This window comes from Chiloscyllium punctatum, chromosome 48 (assembly GCF_047496795.1).
Source record: "Chiloscyllium punctatum isolate Juve2018m chromosome 48, sChiPun1.3, whole genome shotgun sequence".
In the NCBI taxonomy this organism is placed as follows: domain Eukaryota; kingdom Metazoa; phylum Chordata; class Chondrichthyes; order Orectolobiformes; family Hemiscylliidae; genus Chiloscyllium; species Chiloscyllium punctatum.
The window spans coordinates 51,563,900-51,590,990 of NC_092786.1; the positions used below are offsets into that span (position 1 = coordinate 51,563,900).

Here is a 27,091-nt window from a genome sequence, read left to right on the forward strand (position 1 = left end):
CCGGTATCGCTCCCTGCTGGCAGGTTTGTACCATATTTAAGACCCTTCTAATGTTGTTAGTTGACCTGTGACTCTTTACAAAACCCCGTCTGGACCTCTTTTATAATGAATGGTAAAATCCTTTCTAGTCTTAATGCCAGCATTTTTGAGAGAATTTTAAAATGCACATTTAACAAGGATAAGAGCCATCTGGGGCCTTTCCCTTCTTAAGAATGAGAGAAATATTTGCTTCTCTCAGCGAAGGTGGGCGGCAGCCCTGACTATATGAATAGTTATACATATTTTTAAGTGGCCTGACCAGTTCCCCTATAAATTCTTCATAGAACTCTGCCTGGAATCCATCTGGTCCAGGCGCTTTGTCACTCTGCCTCACCGCCTCCTGTACTTCCTGGGTTGCCAGGGTGCATTAAAGAATGAGACCTGCTCTGAGGTTAGGCCCAGGAGGGCCAGATTTTTTTAAAAGAGACTCCTCTTCCTCGTTCTATCCTCACAGTCCTGCAACTTATACAATTCGAAATAGAACTTTCTATAGGCTGTATTGATCTTTTTCCGATCACAAATCAGGGTACCAGCACGCTCTCTAATAGACGTAATGGCTTGGGGTGACTTTTTCTTTCTGGCAAGATACACTAGATACCTGCCAGGCTTGTCACTGTATTCAAATAGTCTCTGCTTCGTGAGTAACATCTCCCCCTTTGTTCCCAAAAGAGAAAATGCTGGAAAATCTCAGCAGGTCTGGCAGCATCTGCAAGGAGAGAAAAGAGCTGATGTTTCGAGTCTAACTGACCCTTTGTCAAAGCTAAAAAAAAGGGGAGAAATAGGGAGGTATAAATACTAGGCTGAGAGAAAGTGAGTCATGGCTCCAGAAGCAAAGGTAGCAATAAAGAGGTGATAATGACAGTGCATAGAGAGATTATAGAGAGATTAGGAGCTGTGAATGACTAAAGGTGAAGCCAGGGCTATGTGACAAAATATGTGGGGGATGGGGGGGATGAGTTAAGCAAAGGGGAAAGAGAAAAGGAAAAAGGTGGTGATAGAGTGGGGAGCGAGAGAAAGAGAGACAATCAAGAAATAAGAGGTACTGATCAGTGGGGGAAAAAAAATAAAATAAATGAAATAAAATGGAGCAGAATGAAAACAGAGGGTCGAGATGGGATAATCACCTGAAGTTGTTGAATTTCAATGTTGAGACCAGCAGGCTGTAACATGCCTAGTTGGAAGATGAGATGCTGTTCCTCGAGTTTTGTGTTGAGCTTCACTGGAACATTACAGCAGGCCAAGGACAGACATGTGGGTATGGGAACAGGATTGTGTGTTGAAGTGGCAAGCCACGGGAAGGTCCAGGACCTGATTACGTACAGACCGAAGGCGCTCAGCAAAGCGATCACCCAGTTGGTGTTTTGCCTCTCCGACATAGAGGAGACCACATTGGGAGCAACAAATGCAATAGACCAAATTGAAAGAAGTATAAGTGAAACGCTGCTTAATCTGAAATAAATGGGGCCTTGGATGGTGAGCATGGAAGAGGTAAAGGGGCAGGTGTTGCACCTTCTGTGATTGCATGGGAAGGTGCCGTGTGTGATGGGAGAGGTGATGGGTGTGATGGGAGAGGTGATGGGTGTGATGGGAGAGTGGACTAGGTTGTCCCGGAGGGAATGATCTCTGGGGAATGCAGATAGGGGGAGGGAAGGGAAGATGTGTTTAGTGGTGGCATCGTGTTGGAGTTAGCGAAAATGGCGGAGGATTATTCTTTGCATGTGAAGGCTGGTGGGCTGAAAGGTGAGAACAAGAGGGACCCTATCCTTGTTCTAGGAGGTAAGGGAGGGAGGAGGGTCGTGGTGCAGGAGATGGACCGCACGCTGTCGAGAGCCCTGTCAACAACTGTAGATGGGAAACCACGGTTGGAGAAGAAGGAATACATATTAAGAGCACCACTTTGGAAAGTGGCCTCATCAGAACAAATGCGGTGGAGGCGAAGGAGCTGAGAGAAAGGGATAGAGTCCTTACAGGCCGTAGGGTGAGAAGAGCTGTAGCCCAGATAGCTGTGGGAGTCAGTGGGCTTGTAATGGATATTAGTGGATAGACTATTGCCGGAAATGGAGACAGAAAGGTCAAGGAAAGGAAGGCAAGTGTCAGAGATGGACCAGGTGAAGGTGATGGAGGGATGGAAACTGGAAGTGACGTTTATGAATTTTTCCAGGTCAGGATGAGAGCATGAAGCCGCACCAAAATAGTCATCGATGTACCGATAAAGCAGTGTGGGAGGGGACCCGGGTAGGCCTGGAACAAGAAATGTTCCACTACCCCATGAAAAGGCAGGGATAGCTAGGACCCATGTGGGTACCCATTGCTACATCTTTGATTTGGAGAAAATGGGATGAGTTGAAGGAGAAGTTGTTGAGAGAACAAGTTCAGCCAGGCGGAGGAGAGTGGTGGTGGATGGAGATTGTTTGGGCTTCTTTTCGAGAAATAGCGAAGAGCTTGGTGTGGGATGGAGGTGTAAAGAGATTGCACATCCATGATGAATAGGTGTTGGTTAGGGCCTGCGAATTGAAAGCTGTCAATGTGTCGCAGGGCATCAGAGGAATCCCAGGTGTAAGGTGGGGAGGGAGTGAACCAGAGGAGTAAGGACGGAGTCAAGGCAGGCGCAAATAAGTTCAGTGGGGCAGGAGCATGCTGATACAATGGGCCTGCCGGGACAGCCCTTCTTGTGGATTTTGGGGAGTAGGTAGAAATGGGCTGTCCGGGTTGGGAGACTGAGGTTGGAAGCTGTGGGGTGGGGGGAGGCATCCGGAGGAAATGAAGTCAGTCACTGTGTTGGAGACAATGGCTTTATACTCTGTTTGAGTAAGTGCGGTATTCAAAGTTGCCGTAAGGGCTGTGATCCACTGTAGTTTAGTAATAGAAGTCCTATCAACATTCGCTGTTCAGTTGCCTTCAGGTGAGCCTCGAGCAGACGCTGTTGCTCTCCCTTTTGTCTTTTCCGGGTTGCAGAATATGAGATAACCAAGCCTCATGCATATGCCTTAGCAGTCTCCAACATCACTGAAGGGTTACTGGCCGTGCCTGAGTTGATAACCCAGAAGGTTTTAAATTCCCGCGTAAAATTATTTTATGAACTTACTATCGTTCAATAGGAAAGGGTCTATATGCCAATGTCAGGAACCTCTCTCATCACCACTAGTCTTAACCTCCATATATACTGCAGCATGGTCAGAAATAGTTATCTTACCTATTTACAGGACAATATCGAGTTCAAAATGGTCAAGGGGACAAAAACATAATGATTCTGGTATGGCACTTATGTGGATTAGAATACAAAGTAAGTCTCTACCCTCAGGATGAAGACACCTCCACACATCTACCAGCTCCAACTCCCTATTCAGATCTGCCAACTGCCTAGACCATAAAGATATGCCTGCAGAGCATCCTGTCGGTCTCTGGGTCAATGATGCAATTATCGCGGGAGATTTTAATTATATGGCGCACCCCAAGAGCCATCAACTTGGAGAACTTTTCCATTAAAAATTTAAGAGTGTGCCGGGGGCCAATAACGATTCAAAAACATGGAATCCTCTCCATATATTAGGGCTTTAATTAATATATACAGTCCAGACTCATCTTTTATCTGGCTTAGCATTTGGAAGGGAAGGTTCTTTCAAATAAGTATGGCTACTCCCCTACTTTTTGAGCTGAAAGATGAAAAGAGCACCTGGCCAAACCCACCCTGTTGCAGCTTCGAATGTTCCTTATGAAGTAGATGTGTCCCCTGGAGAAGGGCTACATCAACCCTTTCTTTATTAAGACTTGATAATATCTTTTTTTTTCTTTTGATTGGTGAGTGGCTCCCCTTGACATTCCAGGTGCACCACCTAAACAAATCGCTAGCCATGATTGCCCAGACAAGCCCGAGAGCCCCCAGGAGGAAGAACCCCACCCAAAAGACAATGAATAAAAATCAAAAATGATTCTCTTTAAAACAGCTCAGAACTACTCCCAAGTACAAATAACATAAGGCATATTTCAAAGGAGACTTTCCCCTTGTTCACAGGAGGCACTACTATCTTCCAGTACTCCTGACATAACATCTCCCAGCTAGAACCATGCCCTCGGCCCACGCATTACAAAGTAGAGTAAATAAATTCCAATATGTTATAAAACAGGAGTTAATAGAGGGTGACCCCCCCCCCCCCTCCCCAACCATACTATGACCTAGATACTCTTAGCAAACCAACACAAGATAAGAATATAAAAGATTACAAAATTATAATCCCAGAAAGTATTAAGCAACCAAATAAAAAACACTTGGAAACATCCCCCAATAATCAAATAAACTGTGCAAGCTATAGATAAGGGTCTAAAGAAAGAATATGGAATGAGCCCCCCCCCCCAAGGAAAGAGGGAGAAAGGAGAAGAGAAAGACAAAAGTGGGGGGCAAAATAAAGTCACTATCCATACAGTTCAAGTCCTGCAGTCTATTTGAGAGCATCCAGGAACACACTTTTTCTGGTGACCCAAAGTTATTTACAGATCCTCCATGACTGAAGTGCGCAGCGTTGCCGGATATCACGTGGAATATTGAATATTTAAGTCCCTCAGATCTGTTTCGCCTCAAGTGCCTTCCACTTGTGGACCACAACTGGAGAGAAGTCCTGAAACAACATTATCTTGGAGCCCTGTTATATCATAGCATGGGGATCCTTCCCCAAGACTCTGAAGGCCTCTAGCAGCATTTGTTTTTCCCTGTAGCGTTGAAGTTGAACCAGGACCGGGCAGGGTGCTGGTCTGATCCGGGCCTGCGCACGGCAACCTGGTGGGCCCACTTAACCCGCAGCCAGCCCAGCACTGACTCCAATTTCAGCAGCTCCAGGAAATCAACAAGCTGGCCTTCCTCCTCCCATTCGGGAAGGCCCAGCAACCAAATATTTTTCCGACTAGCTTTATTTTTGAGGTCATCGATATGTTCCTCCAGGGTCCAGACTCAACACTCCTGAGCCCGGACCTGACCATAGATGACTCAGCAGCGGTCTCTGAGGCCGCAGACGGTTGCTCCGCTTCTGCAGCATGACCGAGATCGTCTCCCACCTGGACCAGGTCTCCTCGATGGACGCATCAATCTTCTCTCGGAGTTTAATGAACTCTGAGAGCAGGCTCGCCTCTGCAGGTAAGTCCCCTTGGGCGGCCACGGACATCTCCGTTGCTGTGTGAAGGGGGGGGCTTCTGTCTGCTGCGAACTGAGACCCTTTGCCTTTGGTCATTTTAAAAAGCATCTAACTGCTGAAGATTGATGCAGAATGGCCAAGGGTGCTGGGTAAAACTATTTTAAGCAATTTAGCAGGTGAGGTGAAGGTGAGTACCCCAATTTGCCTGAGTCTTGGGCAGAGCTCTGCAGACTCAGACCTACTGGGTCGCCGCCATCTTGGATCTCCACTAATGCTTTTTATTTAAAAAAAACATACATTTCTATAAGGCAAAAATGACCAACAGGAAAAGCAAAAGAGCCATGGATAACATGGAAAGGGCTTATGAAGTTGCCAAAAATCGTTGTAAGCCTGATGATTTTGAGAAGTTTAGAATCCAGTAAGGAAATCAAAAAACAATTTGATGAAAAAAAATCCATGAATATAAAAATAGGAAGAATCACAAGAATGGGTTGTAAAAGCTTGCATAGGTGCGTAAAAATAAATAACAAAGGCATGTGTCCATGACAGGCAGAGTTTATAAAGGAAATTGAGAAATAACACAGAAGTTAAATAAATACTTGTTAGTCTTCACAGGAGAAGATACAAAAGGTCTCCCAGAAATAATTAAAATCCTGAGGTTTAGTGGGAGCATGGAATGAAAAGATTTTAATGCTGTTAAAAACTTGGGACTGAAAGTTGGCGCATCTGAGGAAGTGGATGACCTTCAATTTTGAGTGTAGACAGAAATTGCTACTGAATGGATTTATCGATGAGCATCTTTCAAAATCTTTATTTTCTAATAGCTTCTGCAGGTTGGAATGCTGCGGATGTAACCCTACTCGTACAAGAAACCAGGGAGAGAAAAAAAACAGATCTGTTATGTTTGAGAAAATAGAGAAAATACTAGAATCTTTATTAAAAGACTGATTGCTGTGTCTTTATAAAATAATTGTTTGATTGGGCAGAGACAACATGGATTATTGAAGAGGAAGTCATGTTTAACAAACCTGAAATTCTTTCAGAATGTTTCTAGCAGAGTTGATAAGAAGGCATTAGCAGCTGAGGGGTATTTTGATTTTCAAAAGCTGCATTGGTTTCGTCCCACAGTCCAAAGAAGTGCAGGTTAGGGTGGATTGGCCATGCTAAATTGCCCATAATGTCCAGGGATGTTTAGGTTAGGTATAATAGTCAGGGGAAATGTAGGGGAATGGGGCTGGGTGGGTTACTCTTTGGAGGGTTAGTGTGGACTTGTTGGGCCAAATAACCTGTTGCCACACTGCAGGAAATCTATGATAAAATACCAGAGAATGTTAATAAGCAGAATCAAATAGCATAGAATAAGGAATGATATACTAGCATGAGTTCAAAGTTGGTAACAAGTAGAAAGCAGCAAGTTTGAATAAATGGGTCATTCTTGGGTTGTCCAGCTGTGATGTATGGGGTACTTGCAAGAATTATTATTGGAACTGTTTATGATCAATATCAATAATTTGCAAATAGGGGCAATTTTAAAACTTCCAAGTTTGCGAATGGTCAAAAAAAAAATCTTTATTAGAATGTGAGTAGTTAGGATGATGCAAAGAGGTTTTAAGGAAGTGAGACAGGTTGAGTGAGTACATTCTAAGCATGGTAGATCATTAGATAAATGTATTCTATGGACTTTAGAAGAATGAGAGGTGATTTCATTAAACCTTTCAAAATTCTTAAAGGAGATTTAAAAGGATGTTGCCAGGGTTAGAGGGTTTGAGCTATTAAGGAGAGGATGGATAGGCTGGGGCTGTTTTCGCTAGTGTCGGAGGCTGAGGGGTGACCACATAGTCATTTCATAAAATCATAAGGGGCATGGATAGGGTAAATAGACAAGGTCTTTTCCCCGGGTTGGGGGAATGCAAAACCAGAGGGCATAGGTTTAAAGTGAGAGGTGAAAGATTTTAAGAGGACAACATTTTCATGCAGAGGGTGGTGTGTGTATGGAATGAGCTGCCAGAGGAAGTGATGGAGGCTGGTATAATTACAACACTTTAAAAAGCATCTGGATGGGTATATGAATAGGAAGGCTTTCGAGGGATATGAGCCAAATACTGGCAAATGGGATGAGATTAATTTAGGATATCTGGTCAGCATGGATAAGTTGGACCGAGGGGTATATTTCTATGCTGGACAGCTCTGTGACACTGAGCAGACAGTAGATGTAGAAAAGAATGTTTCCTCTGACTGTGGAGTCAAGAACTAGGGGACAAATAAAAGACAAGCTATTTAGGATTGTGATGAGGAAGAAAGTTTTCACTCAGTAGCGTTGAGCATTTGGAATTTTCTATTCCAAACGGTGGTGAGAGCTCAGTCATTAAATAAGTTCAAGGCAGAGATAAATAGATTTACTGACGACATCAAGGGGTGTAAAGATAGTGTGTTGGATAGACAATTAGCCGTGATTTAAAATGATGAAGCAGACTTGGGGGGGGGCTGAAAGGCCTTCACTCACTTCTACGTTCTATGTCAGAATCACTAAACTGTCACAGTGCAAATGGAGGTCTTTCAGCTTGTAATGTCTGCACCTGCTCTCCAAATGATAAATTCAGTTTGTGCCCTTCTCCCAGGAACCCTGCAGCATCTTCCTTTTCAGACAATGTCCTAGTGCCCTGCTGAATGCTTGAATTCAAGCAACCTCTGCTGTGCACATTCCAGCATGGAGTGGGCCCATTCGGCGCAGCCATTTTGGCGCAGCCTATTTTGCCGCAGACCCATTTAAGTGCAGAACTATTTTGGCGCAGATATATGGTAGTCACCAACGAAAATCAACATAATAGTAGAATTGTTAAATGGGTAGTTTCTAGTACTTTGTAGTTATTTGTGTATCAACTGCATTTAGTCTGTGAATTGTCCAGACCTAACCGTGGTTCTTCAAAATTTCTAAAAGAAAAAGAAAATATAACTCATTAAATTCCCTGAATTTCTTTAATTTCAATGGAATATCGTGCCCTGCTATGAGATGTACAAGTTCAAAGTCACAGTTGATAATGTCAGGGCAGTATTCAGGCTGTATTTCCAGAACCATTTCAAATAATTTATCGTTTGTTCATAACTTATTTGGGAGTAATGCATACAACAGTGGGAACACACCTTTATGTATTTCCCCTAAAATTATATAAACTTGTGAAAATAGAGGTGGGGAAATTTTGCATGTTCCGTCATATAACTGTTTCAGAAACTCTGCATTCCTTTTTCTTCCAAATGTAAGAGTTCTGCAGGTGGTGCTACCACTGTCGACTGGTAAAAATTGTTCTTCATTACATTCATTAACAGAATATGTTTTAAAGCTATCTGGAATTACAAGTTCTTCTAAATGTCTTGCATTTACTGGGTAAGCAGCAATTTCTTTCCTTTGTCCTATGAACCATTTTCTTCAGCGCTCTGTCGTTAGGCAAGCTTCTGACAAATTTTCTAGGCACTCGTTAACCACTTGTAAAGTTCCCTCTACGCATGTTTTTCTTTGACTAGTTATTTTAATAATAACTACAAACTACTGGAAACTACCCATTTAATAATTCTATTATGTTGATTTTTGTTGATGACTACCGTATATCTGCGCCAAAATAGTTCTGTGCCTTAATGGATCTGCAGCAAAATAGGCTGCGCCACACAGGCCGTGCCAAAATGGCTGCGCTGAATGGTCCTAAATCCCACACTGCATGAGAAAACTTGTTCTCATGTCCCTTTTGCTTTTTTGGCTCATTATTTTAAACCTGTGCCTCTTGTTACTGATGCTTTCACAAATAGAAACAGTAAAACAAAGGCCCTCTGTGCTGCGATAGCATCGAACACTGCCCTAACCCTGTCCTCCCCTGCCACACTGAACAAGTGCATGCTCCAGGACTTATGCTGAGTTAAGTGATGCCAGGCTGGTAGGGGCAGTTTTGCGAGAACTGGCCTCAGTGACACTGGGCTGGGAAGAGGAGGAGTAACCAGTTTAGGGGTTGCTGCTCCCCATTGCCAGCTGCTGCAAAGCATGTGCGCAAGAAAAGATTCCAGATATTGATGTTTTTCACCTGCAATGATTCATGACCTGTTTGAGTGGCAGTAACAGAGAACCTGAGTTTTGATCTGGATTAACCTTACCTCCCCTTTCCCTCTACTTCCTGTCTCATACTTTATTCCACTGTTACTGGTTTCATCCCCGTTCTTCAATGTTTGTTCAATAAATGGTCTCCATTCAATACCCCATTGCTATGTTACATGAAAGAGGTAGATAAGAGTTGTATGTCCCATCACCAATATCTTCCCAGTATCTTGTCCTTCAGGGCTCAAGTAGACGAGTATGGATGAGAATAGCTAGCTTCTGGGCTAACTACAAGAGTTTTTTTGGGGGGGTAAACAAAATACACTTTATAGCATCTTTGTAACTATTCATGATACAGAGTCAGCTAGGTGAGTCCCAGTCTGATTCCTATACAATTTTTAGTTTTTTTTTCACCAGTCCTCAGGGCATCACCATTGAATGCTATAGTGCTACCTACAATCTGTATTGGCCTTTTCAGACCCCGAGACAATATCTTCTCCCAACCTTTTGTTCGTCATTGCATTATTCTTATACATGTGTTTATAACATTGCATTTCCTGCCATCGCATCTCCTTTACAAATTCTAATGATCTGGAGGCTTCACTAGTCTCCCTAAGTGCAATCTCTTTGGACTTGAAAGGTAATTTGTTGAGTAAAAGTTAATTCTCTTGGACTTTCTTCATTATGGTATGAATTCTGTAATTCTGTCTGAGCTGTAAGACACTTAATTCCAAGGAGGAAATTGTCCCTGCCAGAGTGAGGACATTTTCTGAGGTAATATTGTGAATCTTTGAACATTGCTGCTTTCTTCATAATGGTGGCTTCCATGGAGTTATGTTGAATACACCTTCAATTTGTCAGGAGACTGTGAACTCAATCTGCCTTTTGATCTTTGCTGAAGTGCAGAGAACTAATAGTTCAACTTGTGTATTAGTTTGGATTTCCTTGTTTGTCTTTATTAATCTGTTGGTGAAACTAACCTGTTCACTTTCTAAATTGTTATTTGAAGATTCCTTCTTTCTTGATCTCTGTTTTTAATGTTCGGGTGCATCTCCTAGATCAGGAGGATGACCATATAAGGTAGCTGGATGTTCCATTTGGACTTGTCTCTTCCAAGTCATGTTAGTGTCTAGTGTCACACTTAAATTTGTCAGGAATAGTTTTATGCTAAAATGTTGCAATCTGACTCAATTGAGTTCCAGAATCTTCAAATATTTTGAGTGGGGTAAAGTATTCATTATTTCTTTTCTTATATCTTCTAGAGGTTTGTTGGTATTTGGAACCTGAACACTCTTGAATGTTGATAACAGCTGAGTGAGAGAGAGAGAGAGAGACCCCATTTCTATTTGTAGACTTAGTTGTACCACATCTTGTGGGGGAGAGATTTCAGAATATGTTGTACACACTGATCCAAGGAGTTTGATAGCTCTTTACAAAAAATAACCTTGTTCCAACTTTCCATTCTGTGAATGGAAATAGAATATACACTGAAACTGTCTGACAATGAAAGTACAAATAGTTTGAAGGTTGTGTACAACTCAAGATCACCTATAATCAGCTGAATGCTCACACGGTCTCTCTCATTACCTGGTCTAACAAGTGACCTGTGAATTACCCTCAGCATTTCTTCAAGACATGGCTCAAATCAATAATAATCTCTGATTCCCAGCTTTTATTAAAATATATTTGACTATTTCACCCTCAAAAATATTAACTCTGGAAGTTCCCTGCAAACAATACTGTTTTCTCAATCCTGAAACTCATTATGCCTTCCATAACTATCTCTGTCCAAAACACATTCTTGTTTTCTGCAACTCCAGATTGATCTTGGCTTCTGATCCACTATTTTATTGTCAGTGCTCTGAAATCCTCTGTCCTTGAAACTTTATCCCTCATAACTGCTCTACATCTCTGACTTTGCTGTTCATTTTCCCCATTCAAGTTTGTTGGTCTATGCTACAGTCCTTCAAATATGGAATGGCTACAGCTCAGAAAAAGGCCATTCAGCCCCTTATGTCTGTGCTGCTTCTCTACAAGAGCAAATCAGCAAGTCTCAGTTACTCACCCTTTCCCTGCAGCCCTGAAAGGTATTTATCTGCAAACCATTATTCACTGCTTTTTTTTTTGAAAGCTACAAGTGAACCTACGTCTACCACACTGTGTGCATTCCACAACCTGACTACACTCCATGCAAAAAATCCTCTTCCTCCTCCTCCTCTTCTTAATAAAATAAGTTATCCGCACCTTTAATGGAGGAAAATGTTTCAGGATGTGGTGCAGAGTTGCAAAGATAAAATCCATACTAACCCAAGAAAGGGGTTTGAACAAGAGAATGAGAATTTAAAATTGGAGCTGTTGAGAGTTAACTAAAAGACAGCAGATGTTCAGATTGGTACTGGAGTGGAATTAATTCAGAATCTGCAGAATTCAGGTTATGTTTTGGTCAAAACCCTGGAATATTCTGCAATACAGGAACTCTACATCCTTCACCCAAGGACTGCTGCAGTTCAAGCAGAACAATTCAGAAACCACTCTCTTGAGGGCAGCTTAGGATGAACAATAATTGTTGGTCCGGCCAGCAACTTCCCATGAATGCCAAGATTATCAATGTTTTGTTTTAGACAGAGGTGGTAGTGATTGGTGTTTTCCGGCCAGACCTGGTGATGAAATGAGAGGTGCACTCAAAACTGCGTCCTTGAGACTTGAAAGGAGAGAAGGTGGAGGTTGTAGCACAGTGAGAGGCCAAGATGCAAGAGTGTTAACTATGTTAATATTCTAGCCTTGCCCAACTTCCAAACAGGTACATGATCAGTGGAAAGTGTTCTGCGTGAGTATCCATCTCCCTACAGGGAGCGACAGAGACCAACCTGTGCTCAGCTTGGTGTCTCTGTGTAGTTCAGGTAACATGAATAGTACATTTCCCAGTTAAACCATTGTGAAGATAACAGAACACAAATGACAGCACATAAATATTAAAGACACATAATCCTATCGGCACAATGATATTCATAATTAATACACAGGAGACATTTGCTTCATCTGAACTTTAAACTACCCAGTTGTCAAGCTCCATTAAGTCCCATTGTGATATGACAAAAGGCAATCTCACATCTCTATCCTGAAGCTACTGGAGCTCTGAAATGTGTATCTTCCCTTTCTCTCATGAGAGGAGACAGCTCACATCAGGTGCAAGAATAAATTGATGTTACAGCAGAAGAACCTTTTCTGCCCAGCTGAACACCAGTACTAATGCCCCACACCAGTCTCCTCAATGTGGCATGGTGTTGACACTTTGGAAATTGGGGGTTGCAAGGGCAGGAAGGCCTAGGAATGTGCACAACTGTTCACATCTCTATCATTTGCTAGTACTGCTCAAGTGAACACAAGTGATAGAAGATCAAGGGAATACACATGTATGTCATTGTTGCTGATGTTCACATTTGTACAATCACAATGGCATGACACTAGCAAAGATAATCATTGTTAATTAGTGTAAGAGCTGTAACATTCATAATACACTCAGTAGCATCTATTTTAACAGTGTTAGTAGCTTGTAGCAGAGGAAGTTCAGGGAACAGGATAAACTCTCCTCCCTAATTTCAACAGGACCTAAAAACAGGATATAAAATTCAGAGCAGGAGTAGGATGCTCTGTCATTTGATGAGATCGTGCTAATCTGACTATGGCCCCAACTCAAGCTTCTTGTTTGGTCCCCCTGCAAATCTTGGATCAAAAATCTGCATAACCCAGTCCCAATGTATTCAATGACCAAGTCTCCACTGGTCCTGAGGAAGAGAATTTCAAATACTGACTAGTATGTAATTAGGAATGCTAGTAGAATGTTGTCAGTTATTGCAAAAGGAATTGAATACAAATGTGAAAAAGTTACGCCTCAGTTACACGGGGCGCTGCTGAGACCACATCTGGAGTATTGTGTATAGTGTTAGTCACCTTTTTATGTGAGCAAGGATACAAGTACATTGCAGGTAGTTCTGAAGAGATTTCCTCAACCCGTACCTGCAGGGAGAGGGAGGTGGGGTAATGATACCTTCTGTGGAAAAGTTGGATAGGGGTAACTTGTTATCCGCAGGAATAAAAACCAAAATGCGGACGGTGCAAGAAATCCAAAACAAACAACACAAAATATTGGAGAAACTCAGCCGTTCTGGCAGCATCTGTGGAGATTCTGAAAACTGTCACTAGACTTGAAACGTTAACCCTGTTTTCTCTCTCTGGATGCTGCCAGACCTGCTGAGTTTCTCCTCTATTCACTGTGCTTGTTTCAGATATCCAGCAACCACAGCATATTGCTTTTATTTCTCAGATACAAGCCTAGCCCTGTCCAGTTCTTTGTGCTGGTGTCTGCTGAAGTTGAGGAGAACAGCAATAGGACATTTCATTGAAACCTACAAGGTCTTGGCAGGGTAGGTGAGGACAGGATGGATCGACAGCTAAGGAGTCACTGGTTAAAAATAACAAATAGATGAGGTGAAATTCTTTTGAACAGTGTTGAGTCTCAACAGGAGTTCTTCCTGAAAAGGTGCTAATCGCAGAGCCCTTGAATGTTTTTAAGGTCATGGAAGTTGCAGTATTGTTAAGCAAGGCGAGGGGGTGGGGGGGGGGGGGGGGGGGGGGGGGGGGGGGGTAGCGGGTGAAAAGTTATTGGGGATATGTAAGAATGTGGATGAGAGGTTACTATCAGATCAGCCATGATCTTATTAGAATGTTGGAGCAGGTTTGAGGGGCTGAATGGCCTACTCCTACGCTTATGGCCTACTCCTTCTGTTCATAAGAGCTGTCTGAGAGAATAAAAGATTATCCTCATCACAGCCTTAAACAGGCAGCCACCCCATAATCAAGGATCCCTCCAGTGCAAAAACAGGCCATTCAGCCCATCAAAAGGGCAACCCAAACCCATCATCCCACATGGGGTTTTTAACCATGATTTAACCCAACCTAAGAGACACATCCCTTGACACCACAAGACAATTATTTTAAGCATGGCTAATCCACCTAACCTGTACATTTTTGGATTGCGGGAGGAAACCAGAACACCCAGAGGAAACCCACCCAGACATAGGGAGAATGTGCAAACTCCACACAGGAGTAGCCCGAGGGTGGAATTGAACCCAAGTCCCTAGCGCTGTGAGGCAGCAGTGCCAACCACTGATCCACCTAATGTTAACAGCTATCCATCTTCGGGAGTCAAAAAGTGCAATGCTGGAAAAGCACAGCAGGACAGGCAGCATTCGAGGAGCAGGAGAATTGACATTCGTGAGCCAAGTGCTTGGCAGGACAGACAGTCAAATGGTCTCACTTACCCAGAAGCTGATTGGCAGAAGAGGCTGAAAGGTTGAACTGCTGCTCGAGGTATTTGCCCAGGAAGGCAGCAAATCCTGCAACAACAGCGATCTCCATACAGGCAGCGAGAACGATACACGTAAACACTGGGTTTGACAACAAGTGCTTGGTCACCTTTGGAATCACTACAACAGGGAAAAATAAACCAAGGTGGTCAGGTCATAGAGACATAGAGACATACACCATGGAAACAGACTCTTGGGTCCAACTCGTCCATGCCAACCAAATATCCTCACTAATCCTGTTCCATTTGCCAGCACCTGGCCCATATCCCTCTACACCCTTCCTATTTATATACCCATCCAGATGCCTTTTAAATGTTATAATTGTACCAGCCTCCAACACTTGGTCTGGCAGTTCATTCTATACACACACCATCCTCTGCATGAAAAGGTTAGCCCTTAGGTCCTCTCTAAGTCTTTCCCCTCTCCACAAATCTATGTCCTCTAGTTTTGGACTCCCCCACCCTGAGGAACAGACCTTCCCTATTTACCTTTTCCATGCCTCCCATGATTTTATAAACCTCCAATAGGTCACCCCTCAGCCTCCGATGCTCCAGGGAAAATAGCCCCAGCCTGTTCAGCCTCTCCCTTTTCTCAGACCCTCCAATCCCTCTGCCCAGAGACAAGATTATTAATCATTGCCAATATGACAGCAAATGTCACAATCTCTACATTTCCTCTTCCTCAGGATTCCATCTTCCCCATTACATAGGACCTGACCAATACACAGGATAAACACTGGTCCTTCATCAGAAGGCTGAAGTTCACAGATGCTAAACCAGGGCCCCTTCTAACCACTGAGGTGGACACAATGTCCTGGGGACCTGGATTCAAATCATGACACAGTAGATGGTGAAACTTGGAATTAAGAGTCTAGTGATGACCATGAAACCGTTGTCGATTGTTCGAAAACTCCATTTGGTTCACTAATCTCCTTTAGGGAAGGAAACTGCCATCCTTACTTGGTCTGGCCTACATGTGACTCTAGACCCACAGCAATGTGGTTAACCTAACTGCCCTCTGGGCAATTAGGAATGGATGATAAATGTTGGCGTAGACAGTGACACCCTTGTCTCATGAATGAATAAAACAGAACACAAACTCACGGCACTGTTATGAAGAAGGGCTGTTGAGATCTACCTGTTCCCCATGACCTCTCTTCCTAACAGCACTGCAGCTGGGTGGGGACATTAGCAAGGACTCCAAGGACTGCAGCGATTTAATAAAGCAGTTGTCCACCACTATAAAGAGCAATTAGGGTTGGAACAATTAATGCTAGCCCAGTCAGTGATGCCAATATCCCACGAGCATAGTGTTCAGGGATGTGTAGGTTACATGCATTAGTTAGCTATAAGTGTAGAGTAATAGGGTAGGGGAATGGGTCAGGGTGGGATAGTGTTCGGAGAGTCAGCGTGGACTTGTTGGGCCAAATGGCCTGTTTCCACACTGTAGGGATTCTAAAACAAAAAGAAGGTACTCCTCAAGTTGACATCACTAAAACAGTTGAGCAGATTTGGAAGGAAGAAAATGGTTCGATGGTATAGTGACTTTCATGACCTTCAAAATTCATAAAATAATGTGTATTCACTGCTGGAAAGGAAATGTGCCAGCTGCATTGAGCAGTGAAGTAAATGAGCAGATTTTGGGTTGGTTAAGGAACAAACATTGGACAGAATTCCCTGTTCCTCTTTGTAATAGCACCACATCCAAGCTTCAGAGGGGCCAACATGAACTGATTTTAACAACTTGATTGAAACATGGCACTTCCAATAATGCAGCACTCTGTCAGCACTGCATTGGAAAGGGGGGTGTAACACATACCCATGCCTCTGGATTGGTGACTGAAGCTATGACTTTCTGACCTGAAGGGGGCAGTGCTCCCCCAAGACACACCAGGCTGGGCTATGGGTTGGGAACATTCCTTCGTACACTGCACGGAAACCAAGTCTTTTTCTGTAGCTACGAGACTTTTGGAAGGTGAATTGAATTGAAAGAATGGCAATACAAATTAAAGACAAAGATATCAATGCAAGACCTGAGATTGGTGTCTGGCCTCTGAGTTCCCTTTGTCATCTCATCCATTGTGAAGGCTAACGGAGTCTGAGAGGATTGGAGCAAAGAGGCCAGAGAGAGTCAGTCACCATGGTTCTGAATGAATCCCCTGCTCTTGTCTGCAGAGTGACATGGCAGGACTTCAGAGAGATCGGGAACTGAGCAGAACCCACTGGTTTGCACTCTCCCCAGACCATCACCCACTGGCATATCTTTCCAATGGGATCTGCATCTTCTGCTATGGCATAGGGTGCTATTACAAAGAGGAACAGGGAATTCTGTCCAATATTTGTTCCTTAACCAACCCAAAATCTGCTCATTTACTTCACTGCTCAACGCAGCTGGCACATTTCCTATCCAGCAGTGAATACACATTATTTTATGAATTTTGAAGGTCATGAAAGTCACTATACCATCGAACCATTTTCTTTATAGGGAGCTGGTAGAGTGGTGAGGGTGAAGTTGAGGGTATTCGACTATGGAAGTATCACAGCTGTGCTGATGCTCCCCTCATCTCCCAGACAGTCTCACTGAAACGACGAAGGGCAAAAGCAAAACTTGTACCAAAGCTTTCTTCAGAATCTGGAGAGATTTCTCCACAAGAACGTGTGCAAGTTTTTAAAAAGTATGTAAATAGAAACTTTTTTTGAAAAGAAAGATTTGTAAAGAGGGTTCTGTATACATTTAGACTTTTAAAAATCTATCTTGTCTAAGGTGTCCTTTTTATTGGTTTTTTAAAAAAAAACTTTCCCCTATGATTTAGAGAAGCTTATCTGGGTGCGCAGGGGCTTAATGTACATCACATCCAATTTTTTGCCCCACTGGATGGGAGCAGACACACCAAATGAGAAACGGGGTGGGTGATGGATGTGTCCTGACTGACCTCTCAGCTGTTGGAAACAGGAAGAGGTGCTGGACGGATGGAGGTGTTCTGCTACTCCATTGCTGGGCTTCGGTCTCTCAAATTCCTGTGGGATATTCTGCGGAAGCATGGCCTGCTCACTCTCTGGGATCCGGTCACCCTTGATAGCCAGCGACTGCGGGAACCCAAACATGAAGAGGGCTGAGAAGAAGAGCAAAGCACCACAGAGCAGGAAGCCCCCCCACCAAGCTCCGATCCAGCGAGGGTCCTCGGGAGAAATGTCCAGTTTACCTGCAACAAATGGTACGACACTCAAAAGCAGCAATCACATCCCATCCTCGCAGTACTTCGTTAAACATGTACTCTTCCGTGTGAGAGTTTTCACTTCTCAGTATGTAACCTGAGTCATTGTGTCACTGAGACCAGAACTGGTAGCCCTGGGCAGTTTCTGCTGTGAACTTGGTTGGCCAATCAGCATTGGCTCCCATTCCACCCAGAACTCACTGAAAATTGTCACCCTCATGTTCATCCACCTCCGTAGCCCTGCCCTTCCCTACTTCTGTAACATGCTTTGAGATCTCTGCACCCCTCCTCCAAACCTTGCCTCTTACGTAACTTCGGTTTTAACTGGCTTTGACCAAATTCTAGAAAATCACCCTCTCAAATTCTGTGCCTATACTCCTCAAATGTACCAAATGGTATAGATGGAGCAGGAAGGTGCCAAGTTCAATGTCCGTTCAATGATAATGATTTCAAATCCGCAACAAACTCTCCACCATCCTTACAGACGGACTGATCCCTTGTTCCCAATTGAGAGGTTTCTACAATCTCCAATGGCTTGGGACAGTGGTGCTGCTTAAGATCACACAACATGCCCGAGAACAGTGCTTCGGCAGAGGTGTGCAAATTCTTGGGCATTTCACAAACTTGTTTGGTCAGAAATATTATCCTCATCCTTTCCTCAGCGCTGCCTGATTACCATGGATAATCAAGACCATCCAGGAGACCACAAACAGTGAGAAACGTTTAAAGGTGCTCCACATACACACCAAAACACTCTTGATTATAACTGTACTCTCCCAAATAATACCTATTAATGCAGCTTTCTCCAAAGGTCAGTCCATCAACTGGCTCTCCAGTTGAACTAGCAAAATCTCAAAACTCTAAATTTCTCCAGCAGATTACTGGAAGCTCCATTAAATTCAAATCTATTCAAATGGGGACATCTAAACCCAGCATGGTATCATTACCGAACAGACTAAAAACAGCAGAATGTGGGGAAAAGTAATGCCAAATGAAATCAATTTATTTTGGTGCTTATATAGACAAAATATATGGTATCCTATAATATGCATATATATAAATGGACACATGGGATCTGTGTGTGTGTATATGTCATAGAGTCTGAGAGATCTATGCCACAGAAAAAGGCCCTTTTGGTTCACCACGTCTGTGCTGCAAAAACCCTTAACTATTCTAACCCCATTTTCCAGCTTGTGACCCATCATCTTCTGTGCTTTACCACTGTAAGCACACTTCTAAATACTTCTTAAATGTGATGATGGTTTGTGCCTTTATCACCCTTACATGCAGTGCATTCCAGATTTCCACCAGTACCAGGGAAATGTTTTGCCTCCCATCCTCTCTAAATCTCCTGTCCGTCAAATCTACATCCCCCAGTCATGGAACCCGCCACCAAGTGGCAAAGTTTCATCCTGTCTATGCCCCTCATAATTTTATCCATCTCAATCATGCCCTCCCTCAATCCCCTCTGCTCCAGGGGAAAATGTGTGTGTGATTGACCCTGTCTGTGTGAGAGATTACATTTGCACACGTGTGTGTGTGTCAGCGAATGTATAAGTGTGAATGCACAGGCCTTGCCTGTAACACACAGATTTGTCTGAAAGGGTTGAACACCAGTCATTGCAATATCCCACTGTTTTCTCATGTGCTGATGGTGTGCGGGAGAGGAGCAGAGGAAATTGGACAGGAGAGAAATAAGTAGGAAGGGACAAAAATAAACAAAGAGCCTAACGTTAGTGGTAGGATGACCTTACATACTTGTGTCGATGAAAACTGCATCCACGTAGAACTTGGTGCAAAGGGAACCAAGAATGAAACCACAAGCTGGGCCAAAAACCAAGGTGGTGAAGAGAATTCCTAAAAGAGAGAAGGACAAAAGACAAAGTGAATATGATTTAGTTTTGTTTGGTGCTGTCTCTGCGTTCAATCCTATGAATAAATCTTGGTCTTCACCTCAGGGATTAAAATGGTCAATCCAGACAATATGGACAAGTGGTTTCAGACTGGGCACCTCAATCAGTTATGTCTTGTGGTGCCCTTAGTCTGAAATAATTGAGCTTTTAAACCATAAGACGCTAGAACTGACATTGAAAGTATTCCTCAGATCTCACTGTGCACTGCACAGAGGGTATGGAGCAGATGGGAGCTGGGGGCTGTGGCGGAACAGGGTGGTGGGTGAAGGAGGATGGAGTTATGGTGGAGTTAGGGCTATGGAATGTGGGGTGACAGGAATGTGGGAGCAATGGGGTGAGGGCGGGGGAGAATGAGGGTGCGGGAACTGGGGAGGTCTGGGTGGGGTGCAGGAGATGGGAGAGTGTGGGTGTAGGGGATGCGCGCTCGCAGCTCCCCCTACTTGGCATAGAGCCCACATGCAACTTCAATACAGCGCAGCAATAGCCTAGGGCCAACTGCAGTGATGCAGATGAAGTAGGGCTATGAGAATTGCAACGTCATTCTTTATCCTGATCTGCCTGGGGTGTGGGCAATAGGTCATGAATAATAGACAATAGGTGTAGGAGTAGGCCATTCTGCACTTCAAGCCTGCACTACCATTCAATATGATCATGGCTGATCATCCTTTAATCAGTATCCTGTTCCTGCCTTATCTCCATAACTCTTGATTCCACTATCCTCGAGAGCTCTATCCAACTCTTTCCTAAATGAATCCAGAGACTGGGCCTCCACTGCCCTCTGGGGCAGAGCATTCCACACAGCCACCACTCTCTGGATGAAGAAGTTTCTCCTCATCTCTGTCCTAAATGGTCTACCCCCGTATTTTTAAGCTGTGTCCTCTGGTTTGACACTCACCCATCAGCGGAAACATGTTTCCTGCCTCCAGAGTGTCCAAATCTTTAATAATCTTGTGTCTCAATCAGATCCCTTCTCAGTCTTCTAAACTCAAGGGTATACAAGCCCAGTCGCTCCAGTCTTTCAGTGTAAGGTAGTCCCGCCATTCCAGGAATTGACCTCGTGAACCTACGCTGCACTCCCTCAATAGCCAGAATGTCTTTCCTCAAATTTGGAGACCGGAACTGCACACAATACTCCAGGTGTGGTCTCACCAGGGCCCTGTACAGCTGCAGAAGAACCTCTTTGCTTCTATACTCGATCCCTCTTGCTATGAAGGCCAGCACGCTATTAGCCGCCTTCACTACCTGCTGTACCTGCATGCTTACCTTCATTGACTGTGTACAAGAACACCCAGATCTCTCTGTACTGCCCCTTTACCTAAATTTGATTCCATTTAGGTAGTAATCTGCCTTCCTGTTCTTGCCACCAAAGTGGATAACCATACATTTATCCACATTAAACTGCATCTGCCATGCATCTGACCACTCACTTAACCTGTCCAAGTCACCCTGTAATCTCCTAAAATCCTCCTCACATTTCACCCTGCCACCCAGCTTAGTATCATCAGCAAATTTGCTAATGTTATTACTAATACCATCTTCTATATCATTAATATATATTGTAAAAAGCGGTCCCAGCACTGATCCCTGCGGTACCCCACCGGTCACCACCTGCCATTCCGAAATGGAGCCGTTTATCACCACTCTTTGTTTCCTGTCAGCCAACCAACTTTCAATCCAAGTTAATACTTTGCCTCCAATACCATGCATCCTAATTTTGCTCACTAACCTCCTATGTGGGACTTTATCAAAAGCTTTCTGAAAGTCCAGGTACACTACATCTACTGGATCTCCCTCATCCATATTCAGAGTTACATCCTCAAAAAATTCCAGAAGTTTAGTCAAGCATGATTTCTCCTTCATAAATCCATGCTGACTCTAACCTATCCTGTTATTACCATCCAGATGTTTCGTAATTTCATCCTTTATAATAGACTTCAGCATCTTTCCCACCACTGAAGTCAGACTAACTGGTCTATAATTTCCTGCTTTCTCTCTCCCACCTTTCTTAAAAAGTGGTACAACATTAGCCACCCTCCAATCCGCAGGAACTGATCCCGAATCTATTGAACTCTGGAAAATAATCACCAACGCGTCCACGATTTCCCGAGCCACCTCCTTCAGTACCCTGGGATGTAGACCATCAGGCCCCAGAGACTTATCAACCTTCAGACCTAACAGTCTCTCCAACACCAATTCCTGGCAAATATGAATTCCCTTCAGTTCAGGTCCTTCAGCCACTGTTACCTCAGGGAGATTGCTTGTGTCTTCCCCAGTAAACACAGATCTGAAGTACCAATTAAATTCTTCTGCCATTTCTTTGTTCCCCGTAATATATTCCCCTGTTTCTGTTTTCAAGGGCCCAATTTTAGTCTTAACCATTTTTTTGCCTTTCACATACCTTTAAAAAAAGCTTCTATTATCCTCCTTTATATTTTTGGCCAGTTTACCTTCGTACCTCATTTTTTCTCTGCGTATTTCCTTCTTAGTAATCTTCTGTTCTTTAAAAGCTTCACAGTCCTCTGTTTTCCCACTTATCTTTGCTATGTTATACGTTTTCTCTTTTAACTTTGTTTCTTAACTTCCCTCATTGGCCACGGCCACCCATGCCTCCTCCTAGGATCTTTCTTCCTTTTTGGAATGAACTGATCCTGCATCTTCTGCATTATACACAGAAGTATCTGCCATTGTTCTTCCACTATCATCCCTGCTAAGGTATTGCACCATTGAACTTTGGCCAGCTCCTCCCTCATAGCTCCATAGTTCCCTTTATTCAACAGAAATATTGTCACTTCCAATTGTACCCTCTCCCTCTCAAATTGCAGATTGAAGCCTCCATCATGGGGCCATGGAGCACAGAAACCTGCAGAAGCTGCAGGGCCCAAGGCCTTAAATCAACTATAGTGCTGTAAGGAGTAATGGGTTTTCTGGATTTAGTCACATTACACCATTTAACTTTTATCTAATAATCTAAAACTAGGCAGCAGAGGCATGGGAACACCACCAGCAGCAAGTTCCCCTCTAAGCCGCATACCCACCTGACCTGGAATCATATAGTCATGACCTCACTGTCACTGGGTCAAAATCTCTGAACTCTGACCCTAACAGCACTGAGAGTGTGTCAGTAACCCAAGAACTGTAGCTCACCACCACCTTCTCCAGGGTAATTAGGGACAGGCAATAAATGGCGGCCCAGCCAGTGACACCCGCATCCTATTGAAATAAAAACACACTACTGGGATTGAAATGACTCTTCCCCCCCCCCTTAATCAACCTCTCACCTGGTTCATGGCACATTCTGTTTTCTCCACTCGGGAGGGTGGATTTTTGGAATTGTCTACCTCAGGGGGTTACAGAGACTCCATTAATAAGTACATTCAAGAGATGGATTTCTAGATATGAATAACATCGAAGGATATGGTGATAATTTGGTTCATTGATCAGCCTCAATCTAGAATGGTGGACTCAAGAGGGACTAAATGGCCTACCACCGTGCCTATATTGACTTGGAGTTATTTTGAAGAGTTTAATTTCACTCCTCTCTGAGGTTACTTAAAGTGTCTTTGTTGAAGATTCACTTCAGGGATTACCCATGATTTTTATATTGAAGAACATTAAACTGAGCTAATAACCAAACTGGTTAACTCTGAGTCTGTTCACACTGGGATGTTTGCTCTGTCTCTGTTTCTCTCTCTAATGTGGAGTAGAGTGCCCTCTTGTGGTCACTAATAGCCTGTTCCTGATCTGGTTTCCAGTGGTGCTCTTGTTTGTTAATCACATTCTTGGGACCAGACATTTGATACCATCTAGTGGCAACAGTCTGTAGCTTTAGAATAAATGTTAGGAAGGCCATGATATTAATTTTTTAAATTGCCGTAGAAATAAAGTTTTTGTCTTGTTCCATTTGGTTAAAATGACAAAGTGCTAAATTGCCTGTAGTGTTAGGTGAAGGGGTAAATGTAGGGGTGGGTCGCTCTTTGGAGGGTCAGTGTGGACTTGTTGGGCTGATGGGCCTGTTTCCACACTGTAAGTAATCTAATCTAAATGCTCCCCTCAAGACAGGACAGACTGAGCCACAGACCAGGAGATGGATACATCTATATTTCAGGGTGCCTTTATATCATATAAAATAAAACAGAATATGCTGGAGGAATTCAGCAGATCTAATAGAGTTCTGTAGTGAGAGGAACAGAGTTAATGTTTCAAATCTGGTAAGACCCTTCTTCAGAACTGAAAGGAGTTGGAAAACAGTGATTGTTGTGCTTGAACATAGAAAAGTACAGCACAGTACAGGCCCCTCGGCCCTCAATGTTGTGTTGGCCTTTTATCCCACTCTAAGATCAGGCTAACCTACATACCCTTCATTGCATTATGTTCCATGAGCCTATCCAAGAGTCGCTTAAATGTATCTAATGTTTCTGACTCTACTACCACTGCTGGCAGTGCATTCCACACACCCATCATTCTTTGAGTAAAGACCCTACTTCTGACATCTCCCCTAAACCTTCCTCCAATCACCTTAAAATTATGCCCCTTTGTAGCAGACCTTTCTGTAATGGGACAAACTCTCTGGCTATCTACTCTATCTATGCCTCAACATCTTGTGCACCTCTATCAAGTCACCGCTCATCCTTCTTCATTCCAATGAGAGAAACCTTAGCTCCCTCAACCTTTTTTTCATAAGACATGCCCACCAGTCCAGGCAGCATCCTGGTAAATCTCCTCTGCTACCTCTCTAAAGCTTTTACATTTTTCCTATAATGAGGTGACCAGAACTGAGCACACTATTCCAAATGTGGTCTGACCAGGATTGTATAGAGCTGCAGCATAACCTCATGGCTCTTAAACTCAATTCCCCCGCTAATGAAAGCCAACACACCACATACCTTCTTAACAAATCCATCAACTTGGGTGGCAATTTTAAGAGACCTATGGACCTGGACCCCAAGATCCTTCTCTTCCTCCACACTGCCAAGAATCCTGCCTTTAACCTTGTATTCTGCATTCAAATTCAACCTTCCAAAGTGAATGACTTCAAACTTTTCCAGATTGAACTCTATCTATCTGTCATTTATCAGCCCAGTTCTGCATCCTGTCAATGTCCTCTTGCAACCTACAAAGGCCCTCCCCACTATCCACAATTTCACCAACTTTCATGTCATCAGCAAACTTACAAACCCACCCTTCCACTTCATCATCCAAATCATTTATAAAAATCACAAACAGCAGAAGTGCCAGTTCAGATCCCTGTAGGACACCACTGGTCACCGAGCTCCAGGCTGAATACTTTCCAACTACCACCACCCTTTCACTTGTAAGGGCCAGCCAATTCTGTATCCAGACAGCTAAATTTTCCTGTATTCTATGCCTCCTTACTTTCTGAATGAGCATACCTGATCAAACGCCTTGCAAAAATCCATGTACACCACACCCACTGCTCTACGTTCATTAACGTGTTTTGTTACATCCTCAATGAATTCAATAAAGTTTGAGGTATGACCTGCCCCTTACAAAGCCATGCTGACTGTCTGTACTCAAACTATGGTTTTCCAAGTAATCATAAACCCTGTCTCTCAGAATCCTCTCTAATATTTTGTCCACTACAGACGTGAGATTGACTGACTGGTCTCTAATTCCCAGGTTTATCCCTAGTCCCTCCCTTGAACAAGGGAACAACATTTGCCACCCCCAATTATTTAGCACTACTCCAGTGGACAGTGAGGAAGCAAACATCAATGTCAAAGGAACAGCAATCTATTCTGTCACTTCCTGTCGTAACCATGGGTACATCCCGTCTGGCCCAGGGGATTTATTTACCCTTACGTTTTTCAAAATTTCCATCACATTCTCCTCCCTAACATCAACCTGTTCTAGCATATCGGTCTGCACTCGAGTGGGAGGAGGAGTGTATGGAGTAGATGGTGAATGTCTTTACCTGACCCCTGGTTATTGACTCCTAAGATAAGATTAGATTACATACAGTGTGGAAACAGGCTCTTTGGCCCAACAGGTCCACATCGACCCTAAGAAGAGTAACCCACCCAGACCTATTCCCCTACCCCCTGACCAATGCACCTAACACTATGGGCAATTTGTAATGGCCAATTCACCTGACCTGCATGTCTTTGGATTGTAAGAGGAAACCAGAGCACCCGGAAGAAGCCCACGCAGACACTGGGAGAATGTGCAAACTCCACACAGTCACCTGAGGCTGGAATTGAACCTGGGCCCCTGGCACTGAGAGACAGCAGTGCTAACCACTGAGCCACCACGCTGCCCCTTTTTTTCCAGAGAGGTGAAAGGTTTCTCTTTATCTACCTTCTCTAATGCCCCTCAGCATTTTCTCCAATGTTCGATATTCTCCTGAAGTTTCAAGTAGTGGGAGTGTTACTGAGGGTCTACGTATGGCCTGCTGATGCTAGTCATGGCACTGACCTCTTTCTGGAAGGTACCACCATGAAAGAATTCACAGGAACGGCAATGTCAGAGGTCCTGCTCACTCTGAGAGCTGGCTCTGAGGGAGCTGGATCCATTCAAGGATTCTCCGCGGGTAAATAAAGGGTGACCTTGGTTATTGGATACCAGCCTCTGAAATTATTTCATACACTCTGCACTGTATCTTGGGGGAACCTTCATTAAGTGGACTCTGTATGTTTTAGTCAGTTAGTTGATATGATAGCATGACTTGGCTATAACAAGGTTTGACTGAGTCAGAATGAGTCCCCTCAATAGTTCAGCGTCAAACTGATGAGAAATCCAGTGAGCTCAGACATTGTACATAAATTAACCTAGCAAAGTCACGAGTGAACTGGAACTCGTTTTGCAATATTGCTGACCGCATAGGAGACAAAGTTTGTCACTTATTCCTTGTTAGATACATTTTTGTAATGAGTCATTTTTCTGAAATTGATCACCCTTCCCTTAGCTGTAACATTTTTCTTCACCAATGGTTGCTGTGTCTCCAGTCAGCTAGCATCCCGAGTTCCAGGATTTCCTCCCTAAATCTCACCAGCTCCTTTGCTGTTGTTTAGTTGCTTTTTTAAAAGTGATCTTTATGCTGAACTATCCTAAGGTTAATACCCCTTTGGTTAATGCCAATTATTCTCAGTCTGCGTTCCTGTGAACTGCAAACGAATATGTTATTGTTACTGAAGGCACCACATAGAAGCGAGTTATTGATAACTCGTCTTCCTATTATCTTTAAATACTGCTTCCTTAATATCAGGGTCTGTAGCTCTAGTTGTTGGTTTCTTCATACATGGAAATACCAGGAATAGAAATCAGGATCAGGCCATTCGACCCCTCCAGTCAGCTCCAGCATTGGGTCATACAGTAGATACTCCCAGCTCTTCAAAGGCATG

General features: G+C 43.5%; 1 protein-coding gene across 2 annotated transcripts in view; it reads right to left on the reverse strand.

The window, feature by feature from the left end:
* The window catches only part of slco3a1a (solute carrier organic anion transporter family member 3A1a), a 193,884-nt gene that overhangs the window by 32,772 nt on the left and 134,021 nt on the right, over positions 1 to 27,091 (reverse strand). For both annotated transcript variants that reach the window (XM_072565209.1, XM_072565210.1), the window contains exons 3-5: positions 19,579 to 19,677; positions 17,539 to 17,808; positions 14,562 to 14,726 (exon numbers count right to left, since the gene is read on the reverse strand). In XM_072565209.1, coding sequence (XP_072421310.1) covers positions 14,562 to 14,726; positions 17,539 to 17,808; positions 19,579 to 19,677 — 534 coding nt within the window. The remainder of the gene's footprint in view (positions 1 to 14,561; positions 14,727 to 17,538; positions 17,809 to 19,578; positions 19,678 to 27,091) is intronic.